General features: G+C 35.6%; 1 protein-coding gene across 6 annotated transcripts in view; it reads right to left on the bottom strand.

The window, feature by feature from the left end:
• The window catches only part of CFH (complement factor H), a 175,052-nt gene that overhangs the window by 128,929 nt on the left and 33,415 nt on the right, over positions 1-12,708 (bottom strand). For all 6 annotated transcript variants that reach the window (XM_033200639.1, XM_033200640.1, XM_033200641.1 and 3 more), the window contains exons 7-9: positions 11,156-11,329; positions 7,159-7,353; positions 6,536-6,712 (exon numbers count right to left, since the gene is read on the bottom strand). In XM_033200639.1, the coding sequence (XP_033056530.1) occupies positions 6,536-6,712; positions 7,159-7,353; positions 11,156-11,329 (546 nt within the window). The remainder of the gene's footprint in view (positions 1-6,535; positions 6,713-7,158; positions 7,354-11,155; positions 11,330-12,708) is intronic.

Genomic DNA, 12,708 nt, shown 5'->3' with positions numbered 1-12,708 from the left:
CCAGGCAAACAGGGTCTGGAGTGGATCTCAAGCAATCTCCAACAGACCTGCAGCTGGGGGTCCTGACTGTTAGAAGGAAAACTAACAAACAGAAAGGACACCCACACCAAAACCCCATCAGTATGTCACCAACATCAAAGACCAACGGCAGATAAAATCACAAAGATGGGGGAAAAGCAGTGCAGAAAAGCTGGAAATTCAAAAAATCAGAGGGCATCTCCCCCTCCAAAGGAATGCAGCTCATCGCCAGCAACAGAACAAAGCTGGATGGAGAATGACTTTCACGAGTTGACAGAAGAAGTCTTCAGTCATTCAAACTTCTCAGAGCTAAAGGAGGAACTACGTAACCAGAGCAAAGAAACTAAAAACCTTGAAAAAAGAATACATGAAAGGATAACTAGAATAATCAATGCAGAGAAGACCTTAAAAGAACTGACAGAGATGAAAACCATAATATGAGAAATATGTGACAAATACACAGGCTTCAGTAACCAACTCGATCAACTGGAAGAAAGCGTATCAGCGATTAAAGATCAAATGAATGATATGAAGTGAGAAGAGAAGTGTGGAGAAAAAAAGAGTAAAAGGAAATGAAAAAAGCCTCCAAGAAATATGGGATTATGTGAAAAGATCAAATCTACATCTGATTGGTGTGCCTGAAAGTGACGGGGAAAATGGAACCAAGTTGGAAAACGCTCTTCAAGATATCATCCAGGAGAATTTCCCCAACCTGGTAAGGCAGGCCAACATTCAAATTCAGGAAATACAGAGAATGCCACAAAGATACTCCTTGAGAAGAGCAACTCCAAGACACATAACTGTCATATTCACCAAAGTTGAAATAAGAAAATATGTTAAGGGCAGCCATAGAGAAAGGTCGGTTACACACAAAGGGAAGCCCATCAGACTAACAGCAGATCTCTCAGCAGAAACTCTCCAAGCCAGAAGAGAGTGGGGGCCAATATTCAACATTCTTAAAGAAAAGAATTTTAAACCTAGAATTTCATATCCAGCCAAACTAAGTTTCATAAGTGAAGGAGAAATAAAATCCTTTACAGATAAGCAAATCCTTAGAGATTTTGTCACCACCAGGCATGCCCTACAAGAGATCCAGAAGGAAGCCCTAAACATGGAAAGGAACAACCGGTACCAGCCATTGCAAAAACATGTCAAAATGTAAAGTCCATCGATGCTAGGAAGAAACTGCATCAACTAATGAGCAAAAAAACCAGCTAATATCATAATGACAGGATCAAGTTCACACATAACAATATTAACCTTAAATGTAAATGGGCTAAATGGTCCAATTAAAAGACACGGACTGGCAAATTGGATATAGAGTCAAGACCCATCAGTTTGCTGTATTCAGGAGACCCATCTCACATGCAGAGACACACATAGGCTCAAAACAAAGGGATGGAGGAAGATCTACCAAGCAAATGGAAAACAAAAAAAAAAGCAGGGGTTGCAATCCTAGTCTCTGATAAAACAGACTTTAAACCATCAAAGATCAAAAGTGACAAAGAAGGCCATTACATAACAGTAAAGGGATCAATTTATCAGGAAGAGCTAACCAATAGAGGGCACCCATATTCATAAAGCAAGTCCTTAGTGATTTACAAAGAGACTTAGACTCCCATACAATAATATTGGGAGACTTTAACACCCCACTGTCAACATTAGACAAATCAATGAGACAGAAAGTTAAAAGGATATCCAGGAATTGCACTCAACTCTGCACCAAGCAGACCTAATAGACATCTACAGAACTCTCCACTGCAAATCAACACAATATACATTCTTCTCAGCACCACATAGCACTTATTCCAAAATTGACCACATAGTTGGAAGTAAAGCACTCCTCAGAAAAAGTAAAAGAACAGAAATTATAACAAACTGTCTCTCAGACCACAGTGCAATTAAACTAGAACTCATGAGTAAGAAACTCAATCAAAACCGTTCAACTACATGGAAGCTGAACAACCTGCTCCTGAATGACTACTGGGTACATAGTACTGAATGTACTGAATGACTACTGGGTACATATATGAAGGCAGAAATAAAGATGCTCTTTGAAACCAATGAGAACAAAGATACAACATACCAGAATCTCTGGGACACATTTAAAGCAGTGTGTAGAGGGAAATTTATAACACTAAATGCCCACAAAAGAAAGCAAGAAAGATCTAAAATTGACACTCTAACATCACAATTAAAAGAACTAGAGAAGCAAGAGCAAACACATTCAAAAGCTAGCAGAAGGCAAGAAATAACTAAGATCAGAGCAGAAATGAAGGATATAGAGACACAAAAAACCCTCCAAAAAATCAATGAATCCAGGAGTTGGTTTTTTGAAAAGATCAACAAAATTGATAGACCGCTAGCAAGACTAATAAAGAAGAAAAGAGAGAAGAATCAAATAGACACAATAAAAAATGACCACTGACCCCACAGAAATACAAACTACCATCAGAGAATACAATAACTACCTCTATGCAAATAAACTAGAAAACCTAGAAGAAATGGATAATTTCCTGGACACTTACACTCTCCCAAGACTAAACCAGGAAGTTGAATCCCTGAATGTACCAAGGGCAGGTTCTGAAATTGAGGCAATAATTAATAGCCTACCAACCAAAAAAAGTCCAGGACCAGATGGATTCACAGCTGAATTCTACCAGAGGTACAAGGAGGAGTTGGTACCATTCCTTCTGAAACATTCCAATCAATAGAAAGAGAGGGAATCCTCCCTAACTCATTTTATGAGGCCAACATCATCCTGATATCAAAGCCTGACAGGGATACAACAAAAAAAGAGAATTTTAGACCAATATCCCTGATGAACATCGATGCAAAAATCTGCAATAAAATACTGGCAAACCGAATCCAGCAGCACATCAAAAAGCTTATCCACCGTGATCAAGTGGGCTTCATCCCTGGGATGCAAGGCTGATTCAACATATGCAAATAAATAAACATAATCTAGCATATAAACAGAACCAAAGACATGAACTGTATGATTATCTCAATGGATGCAGAAAAGGCCTTTGACAAAATTCAACAGCCCTTCATGCTAAAAACGCTCAATAAATTTGTTATTGATGGAATGCATCTCAAAATAACAAGAGCTATTTATGACAAACCTACATTCAATATCATACTGAATGGGCAAAAACTGGAAAAATTCCCTTTGAAAACTGGCACAAGACAGGGATGTCCTCTCTCACCACTCCTATGCAACATAGTGTTGGAAGTTCTGGCTAGGGCAATCAGGCAAGAGAAAGAAATCAAGGGTATTCAGTTAGGAAAAGAAGAAGTCAAATTGTCCCTGTTTGCAGATGACGTGATTGTATATTTAGAAAACCCCATTGTGTCAGCCCAAAATCTCCTTAAGCTGATAAGAAACTTCAGCAAAGTCTCACGATACAAAATCGAGGTGCAAAAATCACAAGCATTCTTATACACCAGTAACAGACAAACAGAGAGCCAAATCATGAATGAACTCCCATTCACAATATCTTCAAAGAGAATGAAATACCTAGGAATCCAACTTACAAGGGATATAAAGGACCTCTTCAAGGAGAACTACAAACCATTGCTCAGTGAAATAAAAAAGGACACAAACAAATGGTAGAACATACCATGCTCATTGATAGGAAAAATCAATATTGTAAAAATGGCCATACTGTCCAACATAATTTATAGATTCAATGCCATCTCCATCAAGCTACCAATGAGTTTCTTCACAGAATTGGAGAAAACTGCTTTAAAGTTCATATGGAACCAAAAGAGAGCCCCCATTGCCAAGACACTCCTAAGCCAAAAGAACAAAGCTAGAGGCATCACACTACCTGACTTCAAACTATACTACAAGGCTACAGTAACCAAAACAGCATGGTACTGGTACCAAAACAGAGATATAGACCAATGGAACAGAACAGAGCCCTCAGAAATAGTACCACACATCTACAGCCCTCTGATCTTTGACAAACCTGACAAAAACAAGAAATAGGGAAAGGATTCCCTATTTAATAAATGGTGCTGGGAAAATTGGCTAGCCATAAGTAGAAAGCTGAAACTGTATCCTCTCCTTACTCCTTACACAAAAATTAATTCAAGATGTATTAGAGACTTAAATATTAGACCTAAAACCATAAAAACCCTAGAAGAAAACCTAAGGAATACCATTCAGGATATCGGCATGGGCAAGGACTTCAAGTCTAAAACATCTAAAGCAATGGCAACAAAAGCTAAAATCTACAAATGGGATCTAAGTAAACTAAAGAGCTTCTTCACAGCAAAAGAAACTACCATCACAGTGAAGAGGCAACCTACAGAATGGGAGAAAATTTTTGCAATCTACTCATCTGACAAAGGGCTAATATCCAGAACCTATAAAGAACTCAAACAAATTTACAAGAAAAAAAAAAAAAATCAAAAAGTGGGCAAAGGATATGAACAGACACTTCTCAATAGAAGACATTCATACTGCCAACAGACACATGAAAAAATGCTCATCATCACTCGTCATCAGAGAAATGCAAATCAAACCACAATGAGATACCATCTCACACCAGTTAGAATGGCAATCATTAAAAAGTCAGGAAACAACAGGTGCTGGAGAGGATGTGGAGAAACAGGAACTTTTACACTGTTGGTGGGACTGTAAACTAGTTCAGCCATTGTGGAAAACAGTGTGGCGATTCCTCAAGGATCTAGAACTAGAAATACCATTTGACCCAGCCATCCCATTACTGGGGTTATACCCAAAGGATTATAAGTCATGCTGCTATAAAGACACATGCACACATACGTTTATTGCGGCACTATTCACAATAGCAAAGACTTGGAATCAGCACAAATGTTCATCAGTGACAGACTGGATTAAGAAAATGTGGCATGTACACACCATGGAATAATATGCAGCCATAAAAAAGGATGAGTTTGTGCCCTTTGTAGGGACATGGATGCAGCTGGAAGCCATCATTCTCAGGAAACTATCACAAGAACAGAAAACCAAATACCGCATGTTCTCACTCATAGGTGAGAATTGAACAATGAGATCATTTGGACACAGGAAGGGGAACATTACACACCGGGCCCTATTGTGGGGAGGGGGTCAGGGGGAGGGATAGCATTAGGAGATATACCTAATGTAAATGATGAGTTAATAGGTGCAGCACACCATCATGGCACATGTATATATATGTAACAAACCTGCACGTTGTGCACATGTACCCTAGAACTTAAAGTATAATTAAAAAAAGAAAGAAATGCAAATTTACACTACAGTGCTATAACATTTCATAGCCACTCAATTTGTAAATATTAAAATGTGACATCACCAATCATTAACAACATGTAAAAAAGAAGGAACTGTTGATATAAATGTATATTGAAATAAATACTGTAGGAAACCTTGTAAGAGCAGAATATGCACAATATCCCAGAATACCCATTTGTACTTACATATACTAGAGAAAGTCAAATAGTTTTACTGTAAAAATGTCATATCACTGCTTGAATATATGAATTTTTGGCTATCACTATATTTACTTTCTATTTAAAAAAATTATATAATTATTTTGAGTCAAATGATTGATTCCAATGTACATATTAATATTGATACAGGAGTTAAGAAAAAATTGTTTAGGCAGATAATGAGGGTACAGTTGTCTATGGTAAGATTTTTCCTTTTAATGAAAAGCAGCCCCCAAATCATTTTCTTTCTAATAAGAGGAGCCTGTAAAATTGAACTGCAAACATAGACAAGCAAGCTGGCAGCTTGCAAGGTGAAATGCCAGCAGTTGTGCCAATAGGAAAAGGATACCTGGGACTAGGCATGTTCATATGGTAGCTGCATCTTCCCTTTTCTTTGCCAGCCATGTGTACAGTAAGGAGAAGGCAATACAGCGCTGGCCAGGCAAAGATCCCATTTGCTTAATAACATTAGGGTGTGGCGGCCAGCTTCCCGGCATATTATGTAAATATCACTCCTGGTCTAACCAATCTTTGGGCCCTATGTAAATCAGACACTGTTTCCTCAAGACTGTTTATAAAATCCAGTGCACCCCACCAGGGGCAGGGATTCACTTTCACGTGCCGTTCTCTCTCACGAGAGAGGTAGCTGTCCTTTCTCTTTCTTTTGCCTATTAAACCTGTGCTCCTAAACTCACTCCTTGTGTGTGTCTATGCCCTTAATCTTCTTGGTGTGAGATAATGAACCTCGGGTATTTACCCAGACAGTGATGCCACTTCATTATGACTTAACTTAACCAACAAGTATTGTGTTCAAATTATTTTACTGTATTCTTGACTAATGCCCATTAATAGGAGAATTTATTTTACTATGTACTTATCAAGAAATTTGTATATTTATTTATACACAATTGAAAAACCAAAAATGAAATAGGTCTGCTGGCAAAACAAGTTGACATAAACATTTTGCCACAGTTAATATAGATGAGTCTTAGAATGTCATCTATGTTATTTAGAAAGACATGAACATGCTGGGATTTCAGAGCAGTGTACTTACTGACACGGATGCATCTGGGAGTAGGAGACCAGCCATTCTCTGTACATGTAACTGTGGTCTGCTCTTTTGGAAGACTGTACCCAGGATGGCAGGCAACTTCTATAGCGTTACCCTGTACAAACTTTCTTCCATTATTTTCATTATATCCATTTTCCAAATAAGGAAAATAACATTTTCCTGAGGACCATAACAATGATAAATAAATAAAGTAAAGGAGAAGCATACATTTGCTCAAAATAGTATATGAAAATTATTTTTACAATATTTAAATAAGATTGCATAAACATCCAAAAATAATGTATAACTGAAGACGAACTGAAGTGACTAACAAAGGTTTGTACAAAAAGAAATATCAATATCCAATATTACTTATCTTTACTTTTTGTAATTAAAAGATGTATAAATTACATAGATATTCTCATCAAGTCCCTATATTTATTTCTCCTGTGATTTTCAAGAAGAAATCCTCATAATAGGAAAGAACTATTTTGGTCATTTTGCTTGAACAACTCTTTTCTTGGCCCTATTTCTGTTACATAAGACAAGTGTAATCACTTAAGTGCCCTCTTCTCTTCCATCTTTGAAAGTTTTATGAATGTATAGCAGTTCAGAGGTTTACTTACTGAGGCATGGAACTGCTGGTGACCATCCATTTTGTGTGCAATGAATGTAATCCCAGTAACTTCTTGAAGGAGTCTCAAAATGTTCATCACAGTAATAGGAGAAATATTTTCCTACAGGTACTGGAAAGTATGGTCTACGCATGCTGTCATGATATAGTCCTCCATGTTTAATGTCTGGATAATCACAAGGTCTCACTTGCAACAAAAATTAAAGAAAGTATAAAGAAGTTTTACTGTAACAAATAATCATATTAGAGATAAATTTTTATCACTGAATTATATTCTCTTCTTAGTATAATTACACATTCCATTAGGGTTTCTAGGTCAAAACAAATGATAGAACTGATGACTGAGATATGTGACGAGAAGGTCTTTGTTAATGAAGATGAAATTATGCCTGTGGATCATATGATGCATAAATTTGTATGAAGGCTCTCCAGAAAGAAAAATGTACAGACCTATTTAATGTATTTCCCTTAAATACACATACCTTATCTCTGGCTAATTAAAGAAGCTTTTCGGTTGAGAAATATGTCAGTGCTACCGCTTAGCTCATGTATTTCTTTTTTTTTTTTTTTCCTATTCTCTCCAGTAAACAAGAGCCCTGCATTTTCTTCTCAGAACAACTCAATGTAAGGAGGTAGTATTTTGAGCGATTTAAGGTTTTTATTTGTTTTAGATTGAATTCATGGGCTGGGCGCAGTGACTCACACCTGAAATCCCAGGAATTTGGAAGGCTCAAACAGGCAGATCTCTTGAGGTAAGGAGTTTGACACCAGTCGGGCCAACATGATGAAACCCTGTCTCTACTAAAAATGTAAAAAAAAATTAGCCCAGTCTGGTGGTGCGCCCCTGTAATTCCAGCTACTTAGAAGACAGAGGCAGGACAATTGCTTGAACCCAGGAGGCAGAGGTTGCAGTGAATCGAGATTGTGTCATTGCACTCCAGCATGGGTTACAGAGCGAGACTCCATCTCGAAAAATCGAACTAACTAATAAATAAATAAGTCTCCTTCCTATTTATTTAAGACAATGTAAAAATATACAGAAACACAAAAATTTTTCTTTGATGATACCACACAGAAAAATAGCATAGTTAATTCATGCCTCAAACAATTCATTGAGCCAAATTCTCCAGTCTTTATTTAACCAGAGAAACAGACTAGAAATATTTCTTCATATCCAAATAGTTAAGATTTTGATTAACATTTTTTGTTTATTCCCAATTTCAATTGGACAGCAAAATAATTTTAATGTTATAAACTATATTTAAGTAAGATACAATATAATTACATCTTACCGAGTTATTATATATTAATTTTGATAAATACATTTGAGTGCTATCTTGCTTATCATATTAACAGATTCATATATTTTTCAGAAAATTTGCTCTTCTCATGAGATTATTTACGATCATCTAGCACTTTCAATAACAAAATGGTATTAATGTTTTCCATGAAAGTTGATTCACTTCCAATAAACCTTATGCAATAGGTTAAAAGAATTTCAATACACACATACACACACACACACATATAAATATTCTTTTTCATCTCCCTCTTTCTTAAATTCAGTGATTTATTTTCTTTGGTATTTGATTAGGGAAATTTTCATGTAGTTTCTACAAACATTTATTATGTGGATTATAAGCTGAATAATTGTATATCCTAAATGCCTTTCTCTAACAAAGACTAGTGAATGATACTTCTTTCAGTATAGTTTCTTGGCCTGCAATCCATATATCTTGTAATTGATAGATTTTTTCCCTATTTATTGGAAGCTCCCAGTGTTGAAATTAAAACATTTACTTAGTCTTATCTCTTTTAAGTAACATTCTACATTTTTCCCCATCACTTTTTAAAGATTTGGAATGGTTTCCATTTACCATTGGACTTTACAAATTTCATCATGATTTGTTGAGACATGTATTGCTTAACAATAACTCTGCATTGGGAAAGCTTGAGTCTCAGATTTGCAGGAACTGTGTCTTAAAGATTTCAATTGAATTTCACATTAAGTGGTAGAGCAGAGATTTGAAAGCTTGTGGTTGATTTCAAAACAAGTATGAGTATCCATCTTATTATGGTTTTTCCCGAAATGTCATAAAATAAAATTGTCCACTGAGATTTCTTTCCAAAAGGAATAAAACGGAGGCATAATTAAAAACATATATCATTACCACAGGCTCGAGCTATTTAGCTATTCTCTAATTTTGTCACATTTACATCTGTTTTTATCCATTTTACAAACTGATTCCTTGAAGCAAATATTAGTACCCACAGATGATTTTATCAGCGCTGAGAATAGAAGGACTTCAAATAGCCCCATTCTACTTGTTACCCTTCTACAAATGTAGTTTTTGGTTTCACAGCATTTATGGTGCTTCCGTCATAAAGTGGGCTCAAACAGATCTTGAAATTGATAAAAATGTTCACGAATTTTTATAACTACTGCTAATATATTCATACTGTAATTTACTTGACCCAGGCATGGGATCTTAGAGTCAACATTGTTAAATTTCATCTTATTAGATTCAGCTTAGCACATAAGATTCTCTTTGAATGCTGAATCTGCCCTAATGCAGATTCATTATTATCCTCTGTACCATTCCAATTGTTAATTTGTACTGCCCTTCCCCTAAATCATTAAAGTGTTCAATGACACAATGAGTAATGAAGCAGGGCTGAGAATAAAGACTTGCATCTGATAATTAGATATGGTTATTTAATGAAATTACAAACTGATAAACCATATAACTGATCAACTTCTCTATCTTGTCCATGAGAACTCCAGATGGTTCATTGTTAAACATTAATAATTGAAATCCAAATATAGTTGGGTCTCGGTTTAGATACATTTGGGCTGAACTACATTGTCATAAGCCAACCATAAAATCATTAAATATTTTCCTTATAATTCTTATGCACATTGAAATCTGTTTCATATTGATAATAGCTTCCTCCCTTAGGGACTGAAATTATGCCAGGAATTAGAGTTGAAGTCATTGATCAATCATTTGTATCATATTTTCCTTTCATGGAATATATAGTTTAAGTGTGGTACATCTTGTCTATGTACTGCTAGAGAGAAAGAAAATAAATTTGATCATAGAGATAGGAAAAATATTTTAAAAGGGTAAAGGAGCATCCCAGAAATAAAATACTCTGTTGACTTGAGTGGTATTTTGCTACATGTGATGGTTTTAGGTAATTACCTCCAACACTAGGAAATTGCTAAGACTTAGAGTCCTTCAACACTCCTTCCTCCAAATAGTGGTGCCTAATTTCTCTCCCCTTGGATATATGCAGGACTTAGTGTCTCACTTCAAAAAAATAGATATGACTGTAGTTAACAGTGTGTGAGTAGATAATTGATATGGTTTGGCTCTGTGTCCCCACACATATCTCATGTTGAATTCTAATTCCCAATGTTGAGGAAGGTGATTTGATCATGGGCATGGATCTCCCCCTTGCTGTTTTCATGATAGTGAGTGAGTTCTCATGAGACCTGGTTGTTTAAAAGTGTGTAGCAGTTCCCATTACTGTGGCCTGGCCCATGATCCTGATTGCAACACAATAAGACAGTCTGATTCACAACTACGTATATAAGCCATTTTCAGATTCCTGACCAACAGAAACTGTAAGATAATAAAGGTTAGTTGTTTTAAGTAAGTATGTTTTGGGGGTATTTTGTTACAATGCATTAAATAACTAATATAGTATGTGTTAGATGACATTATTTTTATCTAGTATTTTAATTCAGATATTGGAAGAATTTATTAATAAGGGAAACATACATTCATAAACACACATACACATTTAATTTTGAGTAGCAAAAAAAATGAGTTTTGGCAACTTCGAAAACTAAAGAATACTTCCAACAACCTTACCTTATATACACAATAAGACAAATATTTGGTTTTATTGACTCCCCATTTTTATGCATTTAAAAGAAATTTCAGAATTAAGAAATGGGCCAAGATATGAATGGAACTTACAGGCACATCTTGGAGCAGGTATCCAGCCAGTGCTTGTGCATTTTGCTGTATTTCCCCGGGTTGCAGGATGAAAACCATTTATACACTGGTACCTGATTTCATCTCCAGTTCTGTGTTTAATCCTTAAAGGCGAGTAGACACCATTTGGAATATAAGGAGCATTACATGTTTTTTCTGAAAAGAAAATGGATGTGTGGATAATGTAGAAATATCCATTAAAATTCATCATTTATACAAACATTTAAAAGTAGGTGTTATTTATTTGTCCTTAGCATAATACAAAATGGCATTAAAATGAACACATCATAGTATCCTTTGTGGTATATCACTTATTTTTTCCTTCACTATATTGTCATCTGATATATTTGTACCTCCTGGGCTCTTAATCCCTTCTTCTCCAAAGTCATTCCATACTTCATGACTTTCCATAACTGGCAATGATCTCATCACATATAACTTCAATTCTTACTTTCATTTTCCTTCTATTCTTTGGTTTCTGTGATTCTCATAAGGATTGTTTACAAATATTCAGGTTTTCTTTTTTTTGGACAATTGATAGGACTGCACAATCCTTTCTCTTTGAAGTAACTGTGGCCATGTGATTGCATAAGAGACTATAATAAAAGCGGAAGTAATATCTTTCACTTTAGAGAGAAGTTTTAAAAGCCATTGTGTGAATTTTTATTTTCTCTTTCCCAATGACACCGTGAGTAAAGAAGGACATGAAAAAAATGGTGTTTCTGTCACCTGATTCTTACAATTAATACAATGAGTAAAGTCCCTTCTGATCTACATTGAAAGTGAACATGAATGAAAATAAACTTTAGTCTTAATATCTTAAACATTGAGATATTGCATTACATTTTTCTTACTATAATAGGATAAAATAGCAGAGGGTTTGGAAAACCTTTTCTGTAAAGGGCCAGATAAAAGGTCTCTGCTGCAACAACTCAACTCTGCCATTACAGTACAAAAGTAGTGATAGACAATACATAGACAAATGAACATGGCAGTGTTTCAATAAAACTTTGTTTACACAAAGGGGGTAAGTTGTATTTTACCTGTAGCCTATAGTTTGCCATCCTTTGGCCCAGTGTGTCCTAATCTATAAAGCACCTTCTCATTCCTTTCCATTAACTCTGCTATATCTCAGTATTGAATCCATTTGCAATATTCCTTTTAAAATAAAATACTATGCATTTTAAGTATTGTAGAAAAGCTATATGGCCACTTATATTGGAGTCATATTTTATTTTGGACTAAAAAGCTGTGGTGGACATTCAGCATTGCTTGAAATCAATTTCTACACCCCCAATTTATTTACTATTTGATTTCCCACAGTAAATGATCCATAGTCTCCTTACTTTTCTCAAGTCACCTGAAACAATTGCCTCTTCATCAACAGATAATAAGTCTCCATTCACACAAAACAATTGAGACCACCAGTAGTGAGTTCCCTATACTTCTTTCCAGCATTCCTCAACATTATCTGTATCTACACTGATTTAAGTATTTTGTTTAGTCTTCAGTGGTAAGGTGTTGCTTTCAAATTC

Source organism: Trachypithecus francoisi, unplaced genomic scaffold (assembly GCF_009764315.1).
Source record: "Trachypithecus francoisi isolate TF-2019V2 unplaced genomic scaffold, Tfra_2.0 Lachesis_group5, whole genome shotgun sequence".
NCBI lineage: Eukaryota > Metazoa > Chordata > Mammalia > Primates > Cercopithecidae > Trachypithecus > Trachypithecus francoisi.
The sequence above is the reverse complement of the archived record's forward strand: the minus strand, read 5'-3'. Positions and strand labels throughout refer to the sequence as shown.